The following is an 18,112-nucleotide window of genomic DNA, read 5'->3' as shown; positions in this document are numbered from 1 at the left end:
GAAAGTAAAAACAGGGTTCTGAGTTGAATGATCAGCCATCATCACATCAAATGGCAAAGCAGGCTGAAGGGACTGAATGGCTTGCACTACCACCTTTTTTTTTGTTATTGGTAATAGTGAGAAGAACTGAATAGAAAAGGAGCAAGGTTTCTGTGTAGTTAGAAAGATTCTGATGAGACCACATCCGGAGTAATGAGCACAAAATTGGTCCAACTATTTAAAGTACATTAGAAACAGCTCGAAGAAGGCTGGCCAGACTAATACTGGGAACAAACAGGTCATCAAATGAGGAAAGGCTCGGCTCATAACTATTGAGAGTTTAGTCTAGATACAAGGAGCATACAAGGTCCGGAGGGTACTGAAAAGGTGAATGCAGAGAGGATATTTTTTCTTATGGGAGGACATAGAGTTGGGGCTTAAAATAAAGGGTTACCTATTTATAAAGTAGTGAGGTTTTTTTTTAAAAAAGTTTTTCAAGATACACATGAATCTTTTTCTGAAAAGCCAGTGGCATTCTTTGATATTTTTAAAGCAGGAGTAGATAGATTCTCAGCAAGGAGTGAAAGGTGATCTGGGTAGACAGCAATCTAGATTGTGACCTCAAATCAGATTAAATGGCAGCATGGGTTCAAGGGACAGGATGACGTCCTTCTGTCTTCCTTTTCATATGCATGTCACTGTTTTGAAATGATACCACTGTAATTTCCAATAGGACTGGGTCAAGATCCTGGAACTGCTAACTTAAAACATGGTTTGTGCACCTACACTCAAAGGGGAGTCTTGGCATCACATTCTCAAAGGCAATGAGGTTTGGGCAATCGGCAGTGAACATCCCCACTTCTAACTTCATCACTGAGGAATGGTCATTGATGAAGCCACTGAAGATGACTGGGCCGAGGAGGCTATCCTGAGGAACTCCTACAGAGATGTCCTGCAGCCGAGATGATTGATCTCCAACAATCACAACTACCTTCTTATGTGTCAGATGTGACTGCAATGAGCAGAGGAGTTTCCAGATTCCTGTCAACTCTGTTTTGGCTAGGGGGTCCTTGATGCCATACTGTCGAAAGGGGTCTTAACATCAAGGGCAGTCAGTCTCACCAAGCCTCTGGAATTCAGCTCTTTTGTCCAAGGTTGAATCAAGACTGCAATGAGGTCAGGAACTGAATGGTCCTGGTTAGACCCCAACTGGGCACCAGTGAGATTATTGCTGAGGAGGAACTGTTTGATAACACTCAATGATACCTTATTAAGAGTAGTCTGATGGGGCAGTAACTGGCTGGATTGGATTTGTCCTGCTATGTGTGTACAGCAGATAACCAGGAAATTTTCCACTGTGTTGAGTGGACGCCATTAACTGCACTGGAACAGCTTGGCTAGGGATGCGGCAAGTCTTCGGTTACACTGCCAGAATGAGGTGAGGGCCCATAGTCTTTGCAGTATCCAGTGCCATCAACTTTTTTTCTGATGTCACAGGGAGTTAACTGGAGTGGCTGAAAACTGGTACCTGATACTTGGGACCTCTAGAAGAGGCCTTTATGGATCATCTACTTGACACTCCAGCCTCATCCTTTGCTCTGCTGCTGAGCTACCCCATTATTGAGGGCGGGAATATTTGTGGTGCCTCCTCCTCCAGTAATTGCTTCATTGTCCACCACTATTCGTGACTAAGTGTTTAGATTTGATTTGTTGACTGTGGAATCGCTTAGTTACATCACTTGCTGGTTACATTGTTTGGCCTGTTTTGTCACTTCACCAGGCTGACACTTCAATTTTAGGTACGGCTGGTGCTGCTCCTGACATGCCCTCTTGCAATCTTCACTTAACCAATGTTTTATTCCACTTTTTTGGTGGAGTAGTTGACAGCACAGCTTAGAGATAACTTTGCAGCTCTTATGGTGCAGAGGCAGAGTCCCTACTTCTGACTCAGGTTCATGTCCCACCTGCTTCAGAGGAATGCAATAACATCGCTGAACAGTGTGTGGTTCAGAAACATTTGGCTCAGCTTTGTTCTCATTGAGGAGGAGAAAGTGAGGACTGCAGATGCTGGAAATCAGAGCTGAAAATGTGTTGCTGGAAAAGCGCAGCAGGTCAGGCAGCATCCAAGGAACAGGAAATTCGACGTTTCGGGAATAAGCCCTTCTTCAGGAATTCCTGAAGAAGGGCTTATGCCCGAAACGTCAAATTTCCTGTTCCTTGGATGCTGCCTGACCTGCTGCGCTTTTCCAGCAACACATTTTCAGCTTTGTTCTCATTAAGCCTGCCTCAGGAGCTTTTTATCAATATATAAAAACCATGGAGGGTTAGCTTTACTCTTTATCCACTGAGCATTGTTGCATCTGTAAATATTCATTACAACAGGGCTAGATATGCAACACCCAGGTGATAAAAATATTTAGCAGAAATAAGATGTGGGGGCAGGGGTGGCTTGGGAAGGGAGGGGGAAAGAGGTGAGATGAGGTGATACAGTAGTCTTGGTCTAGGATAGTATCATAGTCCTTGAATGAGATGCAATTCCGAAATTAGAATCTGTAATGCTTGGAGGTGAGAAACAGGAATACAGTGGTGACCTTGTTGGGTATTTATTATAAACCTCCAATATTGGGGAGGAAGTGGAAGAGAGCACATTTTAGGTAAATTATGAACAGGTAGGATTGTGATAGTTGGCAATGTCTATTACCCCAGAGTTGATTGGGGGGGGAAGGTAGAGTTTGAGCACATAAGGAGAGAAATTCCTGCAATGTGTGCAGAACAACTTTCAGGAATAATGTTTTCCAGTCCTACCAGGGAGGAAGCTGTGCTGGACCTGGTCTTATGAAATGAGATAGGACAAGTGATGAAACAAAAACAGAAATTACTGGAACTCAGATCTGGCAGCTCTGTGGAGAGAAAACAGTTAACATTTCAGGTCCAGCGGTCCTTTAAAACTAATTGCAACTAGTAAAAGGTGGAGAATGTCAGACCGGGTGGGGGCAGCATTTGAGAAATATTGACCATAAGGTTCAATATTAAGTTGGAAAAGAATAAAAAAAAAATCAATCATGGATTAAGGTCCCAGACTGGAAAAGCACAGATCTTTAGGTCGAAAAGATTTTAATTCTAATAAGGCATTTGAAATGCTTTCCTTTATTGGTCACAGCACTGAGTGTGGTTAAGCCACTTTGGAATATTGTGTGTAATTCTGGTCTCCCTCCTATTGGAAGGATGATGTGAAACTTGCAAGGGTTCAGAAAAGATTTACAAAAGATGTTGCAAGGGTTGGAGGATTTGAGCTATAGGAAGAGGCTGAATAGGCTGGGGCTTTTTTCCCTGCAGCATCGGAGATTGAGGGGTGATATTCTGGAGGTTTATAAAATCAGGAGGGGCATAGACAAGGTATTTTACCCAGAGTGGGAAAATCCAGAACTTCAGGACATAGTTTTAGGGACAGGGTGGGGGGCGATTGTTTGAAAGGGACCTAAGGGAAACATTTTCACCCAGAGGGTGGTGAGTGTATGGATTGAGCTGCCAAAGAAAGCGGAGGAGGCTGGTACAATTGCAATATTTAATACATCTGGATGGGTACATGAATAGGAAGAGTTGAGAGAGATATGGGCCAAGTGCTGTCAAATGTGTCTAGACTAGGTTAGGATATCTGGTCGGCATGAATGAATTGGACTGAAGAGTCTGTTTCCATGCTGTACATCTCTATGTGTCTAACTGGAGCAGGTTCGTTAGAAATACATTTTTGGTGGATAAAACAATGGATGAAAAATGAGACACTTTCAAAACAGAGATGAATAGGATGCAAACTGGGAATATACCAATGAGAAATAAATACACTTATTATCCAGTACCCTGGGTGACCAAGGATATTGATCAGAAAATAAGGAAGGAAAAGGAGGTATATGATGCATCCCAGAATAATAACTGCAATAGAAAACAACAGGAAGAGTATCTCAAATGCAGGAGATAGTATTCCTTTTCAAGCCTTAGCCTAAGAGGAAGCGTGAAGAAAGGATGGCAGGCTGTTCTGAAACAAGTAGTAAAATGTGCTTCAACATATTAATAGTAAAACATTAGTGAAAGATAGGGTGGAGTATATAAGGAACAAGTACGGTAAGCTGCTCACTGAAGCAAAGGATACAGCAGAGGCATAAAATGAATATTTCGCTTCTATCGTTACCAAATTAGAACATGGTGGTAATGGTCAAGTTAAAAATGAGAGTGTTGAGCAACTGAGCAGCATAGTGATAGATTAAAAAGGGGCTAAAAAGGCTGGCAGCACTCCAGGTAGAGAAGTCACCAGGCCTGGGTGAGATGTCGGGTCGAGAGGATGGTGCTGGAAAAGCACAAGTCAGGAAGCATCCGAGGAGTAGGAAAATCAACATTTCAGGCATAAGCCCTTCATTCCAGCACCACACTCTCAACTCTGACCTCCAGCCCTCATTCCCTCCTGGATGAGACGCATCCTAGATTGATGAGCGAGGCAAGGCAGCAAATTGGGAAGCCATTAAAAGAAATTTTTCAGGAATCACTGAACACAGAATTAGTCCTGGGGACTGGATGATTGCAAATGTGATACCACTGTTTAAGAAAGGGGCAAAGGATAACTCAGGAAACTATAGCCCTGTCAGCTTGACATCTATAGTGGGGAAACTGATGGAGGTCATAACACAGGACAAAGGAAATATCCTGCAAGTTAAAAGTAAGTTAAAACTAGACAATCAGCAGTTAATGTCTGACAAATTTAATGGAGTTCTTTGATGAGGTGACACAGGCAATGGATGAGGACAGTGCAGTGGATGTTGTACATTCTAACTTTCAGAAAGCATTTTGCCACATTAGCAAATTATCATTTGTTTCCCAAACATTTCTAGTTATAAATTGATATTTCTCAGATTGGAGAGAAGTTGAATGTGATGTTCCCCAGGGATGAGTGCTGGAACCTTTGTTTTTTCTGATTTACACAAAAGATTAGGAGATGTATAGAGTAAAATATCTAAATGTGCAGATGATACCAAGCTAAGGGGAATAGTGAATTGTGATGATGCTGATCTACGTCAGAAGGACATTGGCAAGTTGGCTAAATGGACAGATACCTGTCAGATGAACTTCATTGCAGAGAAATGAGAGGTAATGCATCTGGTAGGAGAAACAGGGAGACACAACGTAGGCTGATGATACGCCTCTGAAGGGAGTACAGGGGCAGAGGGACCTTGGGGTTTACATGTTTATTTCTCCGAGGGTGGCTGGCCAAGTTGGAACAGTTAGTGAAAGGATCCTTAGGTTTATAAATAGAGGGATAGCGTATAAAAACAAGGAAGTGACGCCACACCTCCACAAATCATTGGTCAAGACCACATTTGGAGTACTCAGCTCAATTCTAGGCACTTTATTTAAGGAAGTTAAAGTCCTGAGCAGAATGCAAAGTAGACTTACTGGAATGATTTAACAGCTGGCCTAATTTAAATGTTCAAAATTATCAACAATTTTGATGGGGTAAAGGAGGATTTTCTGCTGCTATTAGTTGGTATGTCAGTAACGAGGGGGTCACAACTTCAAGACTGTCAGCAAGAGAGCTAGAGAGTGAGATAAGTACAAACTACTTTACTCAATTGTTGGAATGTACTGTCTGGAGAGTGGTGGAGGCAAATTGCATAGGAAGTTTCAAAAGAGAGCTGGATATATATTTGAAAGTAATTAATTGAAAGTGCTACAGAGATCAGGCTGGAGAATGGGATTGGATGGGTAGCTATTTCCGGAGCCAGTACAGACATGATGATGCGAATGGTTGCCTCCTGTACTGTAAAATTCTATTTGATGCTGACATTGAATGTTTGAATAATGACTCAAAAACAGGCAATACAATAAACATGAGGTATGAATGCACACATACTTACAAAATTTACTGAAACACTTGACATATCGGTGAGTCATAATGCATGTGCAGTTAAGCAGGGAAATTCCTGCTGTGCCTAGCAAACATCTCTACAGGGTTATCACCTACTTTGCTCTGTTTATCATCTGGGTATGCAAATAACAGGATTTCACCATCAATGTGCTTAAACACGCCCCACCTCTTCTCCCTGGAGACCTTTGAGATCTCTCTGCTTGCGAGAAGTCTGCTTACGTTCCCAGCCACATTGTTCAACTGAAAACCACACAACAGGAAGTCCAGTCAAATCAGGATGCCCTCCTCACACAAAACACGATCCTTTAACCAACCACAGCGTGCCTTTCATTATCTCAAAGAAGTATGAGCCGGGGAGTCAATTAGCACTCTGCTGAAAAGCACAGTCAACCGCTGCGGTCACTTCGCTGCAAAAGTGCATAAACATAGCATCCAGCAGAAATTGTTTAGTGTCGATCACCAAGTCAATTTTGAAATGGACACCATTATGTGCTTAATCTAAGTTAGTGGCAGAGGGGAGAACTGCAAGGCCAATTTGGTGTTCAGATACAGAAGTGTATAAGGGTACAGGTTTTGAACTGTGATTGGCAGTAATAGATTAGATGAAAAAATGAATTTGAGCTCATATACAAGCTTTTAGGTTCTGAATGTCGAAACACTTTCATTCCCAGTGGATTAGCTTTAAAGTGTAGTCATTGCTAGTTGTGCAAAAATGGTGGTCAAGTTGCCTACAGCAGGATCTCAGAAACAGCAAATGTAGAAGTGTTAGTCCTTGAATGATAACTAGTTCATTTTATTCATACCTGTCAAATGAGCTGCTCAGAGGTCTGAGGCACAGAATAATGCCCTTCAGCCCCATCAAGTCTGCACTGGTTAAAAACAAGCATGTAACTACTCTAAATCTGTTTTCCAGCATAGAAACATAAAATTATGAAGGGAATAGATCTGATGGAAGTAGAGAGAATGTTTCCACTGGGCAGGTGAACCTAAGACAATACAGCATGGCTTCAAAATTAGGGGGAGCATATTTAGGACTGAATTGAGGAGGAACTTATTCACTCAGAGGATGGTGAATCAATCTGGAGTTCCTTGCCTAGTAAAATAGTTGAGGCTTCCTCAGTAAATGCTTTCAAAGCTAAGATAGGTAATTCCTCAACTGTTCAAATAATTAAGGGCTATAGCGAGAGGGCGTATAAGTGGTGAGGAGGCCACAAAAAGATCCGCCATGATCTTACTGAATGGTCGAGCAGGCTCAGAGGGTCAGATGGCCGACTCCTGCTCAAACTTCTAATATTCTTAACCATCCTGACTACCTGTGACACAAAGAATTATGTAACTGAACCCCTAGGTCTTTGTTCTAACAGTACCCAGGGCCCTACTATTAATTGTTTAAGTTCAGTTCTTATTTGTATTGCCAAAATGCAATACCCAAACAGCATGAGGAGGTGGAGAAGTCCCTATTTTGGGTAATAGCCTTCTTCAGGAATGGAGGTGAGGGTAGGGCGAGCTGCAGATAAGAGGGAGGGGGTTTGGGTGAGGAGAGGGGCAGAATTGTGAAGTAGTGATAGGGGAACACAAGTGGTGGGTACGACCTGGTGAGTCAATAGGAGGAATGAATCCAGTTGGTAGCTGGGAGGAAGGATCAGTAGTTGGAATGGAAGGGAGGAAGCTGGGCTGGAAAGGGAGTCAGAGGATGGGTGGAAAGGTTATTTGAAATTGGAGAACTCAACTTTAAGTCCGACAGGCATACAGGCTGCCCAGGCGGAAGATAAGACCACAAAATGGAGGAACACCACCTTATCTTCCACCTGGGCAGCCTACAAGCCTAGAGAACTCAACACTGAGGTCTCCAATTTCAAGCAACCTTCTATCCAGCCTCAGACTCCCTTTGCAGCCCTGCCTCCTCCTTTCCATTCTACCTACCAACCCTTCCTTCCAACTACAAACCAGATGCAGTCCTCCCATTGACCAACCAGGTCGTACCCACCACCTGTGATCACCTATAACTACCTCACTGTTCTGCCCCACCCAAAATCCTGTTTCCCCCACCCCTCCACCTGCAGCTCCCCCTACCCCCACCTCTATTCCTAAAAACAGGGGAATAGTTCCTCACACTCCTGCCTTGTGCCTTGTAGATAGTGGACAGGTTTTTGGGGGTCAGGTGGTTAATTACCAACTGTAGGAATATATAAATGTCAACTTCTCCACCTCCTGATACTGCCTGGCTTGCTGTGTTCTTCCAGCCTCCTGCCTGTCTACTTTGGATTCCAAATCTGCAGTTCTGTATTCTCTAAAATGCAATATCTCACGTTTATCAAAATTCAACTCCATTTGCTGCTCCTCAGCCCATTGACGCAATTGATTTGTATCAATCTATTTGTAATTTTAGACAACCTTCCTCACAGTTCCATTATACCAATTTTATTGTCGGCTGCAAATTTATTAATCGTGCCTCCTTTACTCTCATCCAAATCATTTATGTAAAACGACAAACTAAAGAGAACCAGTTTTGAAAATGTTATTTTGCTGCAATGTATATTTTGTACATTGGTGAAGGAAGAATGTCTGCTCAGCTCTGATAGCAAAGATTTTTTCTTAATTCATAGCAAGTGGCTTGCCCAGCATTTAATACTCATCCCTAGTTGTCCTTGAGCAAGTAGTGGCAAGCTGCCTTCCTGAACCACTGCAGTCCACAATGTTGTCAGGAAGAGGATTCCAGGATAATGACCCAGCCGCACTACAGAAGTTGTGACTTATTTCCAAATGAGTTTGAGTGTGACATGGAGGGGATCTTGCTTGTGATGTTTCTGCTTCCCTTGTCCTTCCAGGAAGTCGAGATCAAGTTGCTAAGGAGTCTTGGATGAATTTCTGCAGTGCTTGTAGATAGCACACACCACTTGGTGGAGGGACTGAACATTGAGGGCATGATGCCAAACAAGCAGGCAGCTTTGTCCTAGATGGTGTCAAGCTTTATGAAAGTTGTTAGAAATACTTCACCCAGACAAAGTGGGGAATATTTCCTCACACTCCTGCCTTGTGCCTTGTAGATAGTGGACAGGTTTTTGGGGGTCAGGTGGTTAATTACCAACTGTAGGAATATATTAAAAAAAAATCATTCATTGGTTGAGGTTGTCACTGGCCAGGCCAGCATTTATTGCCCATCCCGAATTGCTCAGAGAGCAGCTAAGAGTTAGTTAATCACATGAGTAGGGTCTGGAGTTACATGTAGGTAGACCAGGTAAGGATAGCAGATTCTTTCCCTTTTCCTGACAATCAACAATGGATTCATGGTCATCATTAGACCTTTAATTCCAGATTTTTATTTTTATCGACTGATTCAAACTCAGGTCCCCAGAACATTACCCAGGTCTCTGGATTAAGAATCCAATGATAACACCACTAGGCAGTGGCCCATGCCCACTCCCAATAATACCACGACCTCATTTTATATATGCCTCGTGCTGCTCCTGGCACGCACTCCTGTACTCTCCACTGAACAAAGCTGATTTCCTGGCTTGGTGGTAATGGCAAAGCAAGGATATATGCAACATCATGAGGTTCCAGATTGTTTAGGAATACAATTCTGCTGCTACAGATGGACACCACCACCACCACTTCATGGATGCCTAGTTTTGAGTTGCTGAACCCATATTAAGCCTACCCCTTTTAAAATAATGATATTGCCACAATGTGAAGGTGAGACTTAGTCTGCATGGTGATTATTCTTACCAATACTGTCACAGACAGATGAATATACAGCATACTGGTGATAATGAGGTTAAGTATCCTCTGTAAATATAAGTATGTCAGAATGTTGCTTGCTTAGTCTGTGAGACAACTCTCCAATTTTGCTGCCAATCCCATGGACAGTCAACAGGGTTGCTGGGTCTACAGCTTCTGACATCTTGGTCAATGCCAGATGGTCCATCCAGTTCATTTCTTTTTGGAGATGTTTGTTTCAAGCACTTGGTACTGAGTTGCTAGCAAATGAAGTTAAGAGTCAGCCACATTGCTGTAGGTCTGGAGTAATACATAGACCAGGCCATAGAAGGATGTGGTTTTTCCTTTGCTAAAGGACCTTAGTGAACAAAGTGGGTTTTTACAATAATAAACTGTGGTTTCAATTTCAACATTAGATTTATAATTCCAGATTTTATTAATTTCAAGTTTCACCAACTGTCATGATGAAACTCAAACCTGGGCTCCCAGAATATTTCCTATAACATGTCTGGATTGCTAGTCCACTGCACCATCTCCTCACCTTCCTGTTTACAGAAAGAAATATTCTTCTGTCGTTTCTACAATATAAAGTTCATCATTTTACTAATTTCAAAGCAAATGGTAGAAATCTAAAACAGAAAATTTATGTTGAAAATAAACAGCAGATCTTGTTACATCTGAGGGATGTAAAACAAAGTTTCAGTTTGGTGACCCCGCTCTGAGTATTTTTAGCATTTTCTCTTGAGTTATTTGCATGTTCACTTAAGATAAAATTGTCAAAATGGAGAATAAATATGGGTTTCTGCTTTATGCCCCATTACAAAATTGGGGGAAGGTGAATTGCATCCACACATCATTACGCCATCTTCAACATAACTTCAAGCGTAAGCAGATGCATAGATTGGCCTCAAAATGTTTTTACATCTGGTAGAGACACTATAAGGAAAGTAGGCAGAAGAAATGGTCGTGTTAGGTTGCTGCTAAACAGGTTCATCATTAGTTTAGAGCTGTCAGTGAGGTGATTTAGAGAAATTGCTTGATACACAGTTGTTGCGGTTGTCCTGCAGTTACAAATATAAGCATGGAAACAGAGACCTCTGCTTATTCGAAGAGATAATAAATGTTTAAAATTAATTAGGGCTAGGGAGAGACCGCAGGGTACTGGAGTTAATTTTGAAATGCACCAATACAGAGGTCACAAACTTGAAGTGGATTTTCCAATTCAAAATATTGAATCCATTTACAGTCGAGTTGAAGGAGTTTTAATATTTGATCATCCTTGTTTGAAGAAAATGTTGGGGAAGGAAGTCAGTAAAACATCAACTAAGTTAATGAAAATGCTTTATAGGAACTGAAGGATGTATAAATTTAGTCTAGAAACTCTCTGGGAAAACTGCCTGGCTTACGCAACAGGCGGGAACCCTAAATTTGTTGAGTCTGCCAAAATGAAAAAAAACTAACGTGAAATGCTCTATGGAAAGGTCAATCGGTTGGATGGTGATTTAGACGAATGTGCATTTAAATTAAGTGCTCCAACTCATCAGGCAATGAATTGAACAGGAGACACTGTTGCTTGCTGGAGTTCTGATTTAAGTGGACGTTAAGTGAGTGAATGTACCATTTGTCAACAAAACAAAATGTGGCTGATCACAGGGCAGTGCTGTGTAAATGACTGGATGGCACAAAAATACAAGAAAATAGCTTATTTGAGCAGCATGAGCAGACTGCCCACGTCAAGGTTAATTAAAACCATGAGGAAACAAGCAGAAGCTGTAATAGGTCAAAGACCAATTGACTGTGGTAGACATGACACACTTGTAATGTTACAGACAAAAAAACTGGAGATGCTGGAATCCAAGGTAGATAGGCAGGAGACTGGAAGAACATACCAAGCCAGGCAGCATCAGGGGGTAGGAAAGTTGATATTTTGGCTGTAATCGTTCTTCAGGACTGGGGTGGGTGTAGCGGGAGTTGCAGATAAAGGGGGTGGCGGGTCAGAGTGGTGAAGTGGGAATAGGTGAAGACAGGTAGAGGGTACGACCTGGTTGGTCAATGGGAAGAATAAATCCGGTTGAAGGTAGGGGGAGTGGAAGGGAAGGGAGTCAGGGGATGGGAAGAGACGTTACTTGAAATTGGAGAACTCAATGTTGAGTCCTCTAGATTGTAGGCTGCCCAGGCGGAAGATGAGGTGTTGTTCATCCAATTTGCAGTTAGGTTTGTTGTGGCAATGGAGGAGGCCAAGGATGGTCATGTCAGGAAGGGGAATTGAAATGGGAGGTGACTGGGCAGAGACCGGGCTGCAATGATCGGTGAACTGTTCCCTGAGTTTACGTTTGGTCTCCCCGATGTAGAGATGACCACATCAGGAGCACCCGATGCAGTAAACTAGGTTGGAGGAGAGGCAGGTGATCTTCTGTCTCACCTGGAGGACTGTTTGGGGCCCTGGATGGAGGTAAGGAGGGCAGTGTATTGGCAGGTTTTGCATCTTTCCCGATTGCAGGGCAAAGTACCTGGAAGTTCAGGGGATTGATGGGGAGACAGTCATATTGGCTGGTGGTCAACTGAAATTGCAGGTACTGGACAAGAATTAGCCATGCAGGCTGCATAAATGGATAAAAGATTGAGCCTCAGAGTAACAACTAGCTAGTTCAAGAATAGGAATCATTTGATCACCGGGTTGGGGGAGGGGTTGGGAAAGAAAGGGAACATTCTATCTTTATTTAACATACATGATTAGAAAGAGAAGATCAAATTCAAAACACTATTTTGATATGAGCAAAGAGTTGTATGGGCCAATGGCTAACCTCCGATTATAGTGGGGATTGGGAGATAGAGTGGTCAGAGCTATCTCTGAAAACACCCCTGTAAAAGAAAACAATCCGAAATCTCTAGGGTAGTTGATAGAACTATTGAAGGGATACATGTGAAAAGAACATCAAGCCCCATGGGAGGAATATCATAACTACAACATCGATCTCTGCATTTTAATCACATACTCAACTGTCCATCCACTCACCAAAAATGGGAAATTCTTTCCTATTATACTTGGCCAAAACAGAAAAATTCTACTCTCTTATCTCCTGTCTCCAACCTGCTGGATACAATGTTAGCTCTTAACTAAAATAGGCAGGAGTAAAAACCACTTTGATGATTTCTATTCTCCTGCTAATGGGGTGCTATCCCTTACTATGACAGGAACTGGATATAATAGTAAGAATGTTACACTTCAGTTATATTGGAGACACCATTACTCTCAATATTGTGTGCAACTTTGGTCCCCTTATTTAAGGATGTAACTGCATTGGAGGCGGTTCAAAGGAGGATTACCGGTTTGATACCAAGAGTGAGTTAGTTGACTCATGAGGATGGATTGCAGAGTCTGGGCTCATTTCCATTGGAGGTTAGAAGAGTGAGAAGTGATTGGCCTAAAATATACAAGATCCTGAATGATTTCAGCAAGGAGGACGTGCATACCATGTTGAAAATCACACTACACCAGGTTATAGTCCAACAGGTTTAATTGGAAGCACACTAGCTTTCGGAGTGCTGCTCCTCCATCAGGTGGTTGAGGACACAATTGTAAGGCATTGTGTCCTCCACAACCACCTGATGAAGGAGCGACACACTGAAAGCTAGTGTGCTTCCAATTAAACCTGTTGGCCTATAACCTGGTGTTGTGAGATTTTTAACTTCGTACACCCCAGTTCAACACTGGCATCTCCAAATCACGCAAATGATGGTTCAGCTTATGGATCAGTCCAGAACTGGAAGGCACTGTTTAAGTTACAGGTCATGTTTTGGACAGACATGGATTTTTCTCAGAAGATTGACAGATTGAAATTCTCTGTCTAAGATGGTGGCGTAAGCAGGGTCATTAAATATTTTTATAAGGCAAATGTAGATAGATTCTTGTTAGGAGAAAGTGAGGAGTGCAGATGCTGGAGATCAGAGCTGAAAATGTGTTGTTAGAAAAGCGCAGCAGGTCAGGCAGCATCCAAGGAGGAGAATCGACGTTTCGGGCATGATCTCTTCTTCAGGAATGAGGGAGGTGTGCCAAGCAGGCTAAGATAAAAGGTAGATGATGGGGAGTGTGGACCTGATGAGGGAGTCACGGAGGGAGTGGTCTTTTCGGAATGCTGATAGGGGAGGGGAGGGAAATATATCTCTGGTGGTGGGGTCCGTTTGGAGGTGGCGGAAATGACGACGGATGATACAATGTATATGGAGATTGGTGGGGTGGTAGGTGAGAACCAGTGGGGTTCTGTCCTGGTGGCGACCTGGTCAACGTTCCAAAAAGACCACTGCCTGTGTGACTCCCTCGTCAGGTCCACACCCCCCACCAACCCAATCTCCACTCCTGGTACCTTCCCCTGCAACTGCAAGAAATGCAAAACTTGCGCCCACACCTCCACCCTTACTTCCCTCCAAGGCCCCAAGGGATCCTTCCATATCTGCCACAAATTCACCTGCACCTCCACACACATCATTTACTGCATCCGCTGCACCCGATGTGGCCTCCTCTATATTGGGGAGACAGGCCGCCTACTTGCAGAACGTTTCAGAGAACACCTTTGGGACACCCGGACCAACCAACCCAACCACCCCGTGGCTCAACACTTCAACTCCCCCTCCCACTCCACTAAGTACATGCAGGTCCTTGGACTCCTCCATCGTCAGACCATAGCAACACGACGGTTGGAGGAAGAGCGCCTCATCTTCCGCCTAGGAACCCTCCAATCACAAGGGATGAACTCAGATTTCTCCAGTTTCCTCATTTCCCCTCCCCCCACCTTGTCTCAGTCCCAACCCTCGAACTCAACACCACCTTCCTAACCTGCAATCTTCTTCCTGACCTCTCCGCCCCCACCCCACTCCAGCCTATCACCCTCACCTTGACCTCCTTCCACCTATTGCATTTCCAACGCCCCTCCCCCAAGTCCCTCCTCCCTACCTTTTATCTTAGCCTGCTTGGCACACCTTCCTCATTCCTGAAGAAGGGCTCATGCCTGAAACGTCGACTCTCCTGCTCCTTGGATGCTGCCTGACCTGCTGCGTTTTTCCAGCAACACATTTTCAGCATAGATTTTTGTTAGGCAAGGAAACATAAGTTATTAGGGCCAGATGAGAATGTGGAATTTGAACTACGAACACATCAACCATGATCCTTTTTGAATGGTGGAGCAGTTCCAAGGGGCCAAATGGTCTACTTCTGTTCCTACTATTTCCTACGTTCTTCTGCTAAAAGGCATTCCAGATCTGACAAATGCTCATAGGCATCCCAATTTTTCTTTGAGATTTTCAGCAACGAATAACAGGGATTGGCATTTGGAAGCTATTCAAATTAAATTGTTCACTGTTGTGAAGGGCGGAGGCCTTAGGATCACAAGTTATAAGTAGAGGAATGTTTTTAATCAAAGGCTAATCACGATGTCAATCACGGATAATAAAACAAATAGCACAGGTAGATACAGACTAAAGCCACATCCTCTACACTGCTCTCATCAAATACTCAGAGGACGTGTACAGCACAGGTTTAGATACAGAATAAAGCTCCCGCCAGACTGTACCTTCCAACAATCTCAGGGCAGGTACTGTACAGGAGGTATAGCACACATTAGAGGTACACTACAATATCTAGCTTGGTATCTGAACTCAGAGGCTAATAAGTTAATTATGAAAAAAATCCAAAGGGTGTCTTAGAGACTAAATCCATTCACCCTTGTCTATGCAGCTATCTTCTCTTGAGCCAAGATTGACGGAGGAGGAGGAAACATCAGCACTTAGAAGGGACAGTCACAGATTTCACTACTGACATTGTCTGTTATTCATATCATGCCACATCTAGCTTGATGTAAAGAAATACCTCACAGTATAATGCTTGTAAATTCAGCGATGAAGTAGCAACATCAGAGAGTATATTTACCTTTCGAACTAATCGAAGTGCTTGGGTTCGCTCCACTTCGTTACTCTGTTGTATGTCTATACACCTGGAGAAAGAAGATCATAAAGACTGTTCATTCATGTTCCTGCATTGCCTCACTGGGGTGATGACTCACACAGTGAGCTATCATTGTATTACTGCATGGAGGTGATGACTCACACAATAACCTGTCATGTGAACATAGAACCTTGAAGTTGCACCGACCTGTGAAACCAATTCGAACCTACACTATTCCATTTTCATCCACATATTTGTCCAAAGACCATTAAAATTGGAGAGTCTACTATTGTTCCAGGCAGGGCATTCCACTCCTCTACTACTGAGGAAAGAACCTACCTCCAATATCTGCCATTTGTCTATCACCCTGCAATTTAAAGCTATGTCCCCTAGTGCTAGCCATCATCATCCTAAGAAAAAGGCTCTCACTGTCCATCCTATCTAATCTTCTGATCATCTTGCATGTCTCTACTAAGTCACCTCTCTGCCTTCTTCTAACAGATACAGCCTCAAGTCCCTCAGCCTTTGCTCATAAGACCATCCTTCCATACCAGGCAACATCCTGGTAAATCTCCTCTGCACCCTTTCCAACGTTTCCGCATTCTTCCTGTAATGCAGTGATCAGAACTGTGCGTGATTCTCCAAGTGTGGCTGCACCAGAGTTTTGTACAGCTGCATGACCTCATGGCTCTGAAACACAATCCTTCTATCAATCAAACCTAACACACCGTACGCCTTCTTAAAAACCCTATCAACCTGAGTGGCAACTTTGAGGGATCTATGTACATGGACACCAAGTTCTCTCTGCTCATCTACATTAGCAAGAAGTAAATGTGTTGCTGGTTAAAGCACAGCAGGTCAGGCAGCATCCAAGGAATAGGAAATTCGACGTTTCGGGCATAAGCCATTCCTGATGAAGGGCTTATGCCCGAAACGTCGAATTTCCTGTTCCTTGGATGCTGCCTGACCTGCTGTGCTTTAACCAGCAACACATTTTCAACTGTGATCTCCAGCATCTGCAGACCTCACTTTTTACATTAGAAAGAATCTTACCATTAGTGAATCACCTCTCACTTTTCTGCATTAAACTCAATTTGCCACCTCTCAGCCCAGCTCTGCAGCTTGTCTACGTCTCTTTGTAACTTAGAACATTCGTCAGCACTATCCCCAACTCCACTGATCTCAGAGTGACATTGCAAATTTATTAATCCATTCTTCTACGCCCTCATCCAGATCATTTGTAAAAATGACAAACAGCAGTTGCTCCAAAACAGATCCTTGTGGTACACCAATAGATCCTTGAACTGAAGGATGAACACTTCCCATCATTTCCCACCCTCTGTCTTCTTACAACTGACTAATTTCTGATCCAAACTACAAAATCACCCTCAATCCCATGCCTTCATATTTTGTGCAATAGCCTACAGTGGGGAACCTTATCAAATGCGATAATGATATCCATATACACCACATCAACCTTGTTTGGTCACCTTCTCAAAGAACTCTAAGGTTTGAGACACACACTTACTCTTCACAAAACCGTGTTGACTATCCCTAATCAAATTATTCCTTTTGAGACGATTATAAATAGCCTCTGTAAGGCTCACTGGACATTACCAGGGATTTCTCTACTCTCCTTGAACAAAGGGACAACATTTGCTATTCTCCAGTCTTCTAGCACTATTCCTGTAGACAATGATGACAGAAAGATCAAAGCCAAAGGCTCTGCATCTCTTCCCTGGCTTTCCAGACAAATCTAGGATAAATCCCATCTGGTCTAGGGAATTTATCTACTTTCAAACCTTCCAGAATTGCTAACACTTCATCCTTATGAACCTCATCCAATCTAGTTGAATAGCCTGTATCTCAGTATTCTCCTCAACATTCGTGGGTGGCACGGTTGTTAGCACTGCTGCCTCACAGCGCCAGAGACCCAGGTTCAATTCCCACCTCAGGCGACTGACTGTGTGGAGTTTGCACATTCTCCCCGTGTCTGCGTGGGTTTCCTCCGGGTGCTCTGGTTTCCTCCCACAGTCTAAAAATGCGCAGGTTAAGTGAATTGGCCATGCTAAATTGCCCGTAGAGTTAGATGAAGGGGTAAATGTAGGGGAATGGGTCTGGGTGGGTTGTGCTTTGGTGGGTCAGTGTGGACTTGTTGGGCCGAAGGGCCTGTTTCCACACTGTAAGTAATCTATCTAACTTAAAAACATTATCTTTTTCCTGAGGGAATACCGATGAAAAATACTCATTTCGCACCTCTCCTTCGGAGTCCATACACAACTTCCCATTCCTGTCCTTAACTGGCCCTAATCTTACTCTAGTCATTCTTTTATTCCTAACATACCTATAGAAAGCTTTAGGGTTTTCCTTGATCCTACCTGCCAAAGACTTCTCAAGTGCCCTCCTGACTCTTCTTTGCTCTCCCCTTAGGTCCTTCCTGAGTAACTTGGAACTCTCAAGCACCCCGAGTCTTCACGTCTCATCTTTACATGAGCCCCTTGAAGCTCTTGTCAAGAGGGAGAGACTTCTTTACTAAATTAAGGCTCCCTCGCTAAACTACC

At 43.2% G+C, this 18,112-nt stretch overlaps 1 protein-coding gene across 1 annotated transcript in view; it reads right to left on the bottom strand.

Moving 5' to 3' along the window:
• rictora (RPTOR independent companion of MTOR, complex 2 a) overlaps nucleotides 1-18,112 on the bottom strand; it is a 212,927-nt gene that overhangs the window by 108,579 nt on the left and 86,236 nt on the right. The window contains exon 6 of the mRNA XM_060834273.1: nucleotides 15,537-15,600. Coding sequence (XP_060690256.1) covers nucleotides 15,537-15,600 — 64 coding nt within the window. The remainder of the gene's footprint in view (nucleotides 1-15,536; nucleotides 15,601-18,112) is intronic.

Source organism: Hemiscyllium ocellatum, chromosome 2, assembly GCF_020745735.1.
Source record: "Hemiscyllium ocellatum isolate sHemOce1 chromosome 2, sHemOce1.pat.X.cur, whole genome shotgun sequence".
Classification (NCBI taxonomy): domain Eukaryota; kingdom Metazoa; phylum Chordata; class Chondrichthyes; order Orectolobiformes; family Hemiscylliidae; genus Hemiscyllium; species Hemiscyllium ocellatum.
This window is presented reverse-complemented; position numbering and strand designations above follow the sequence as displayed.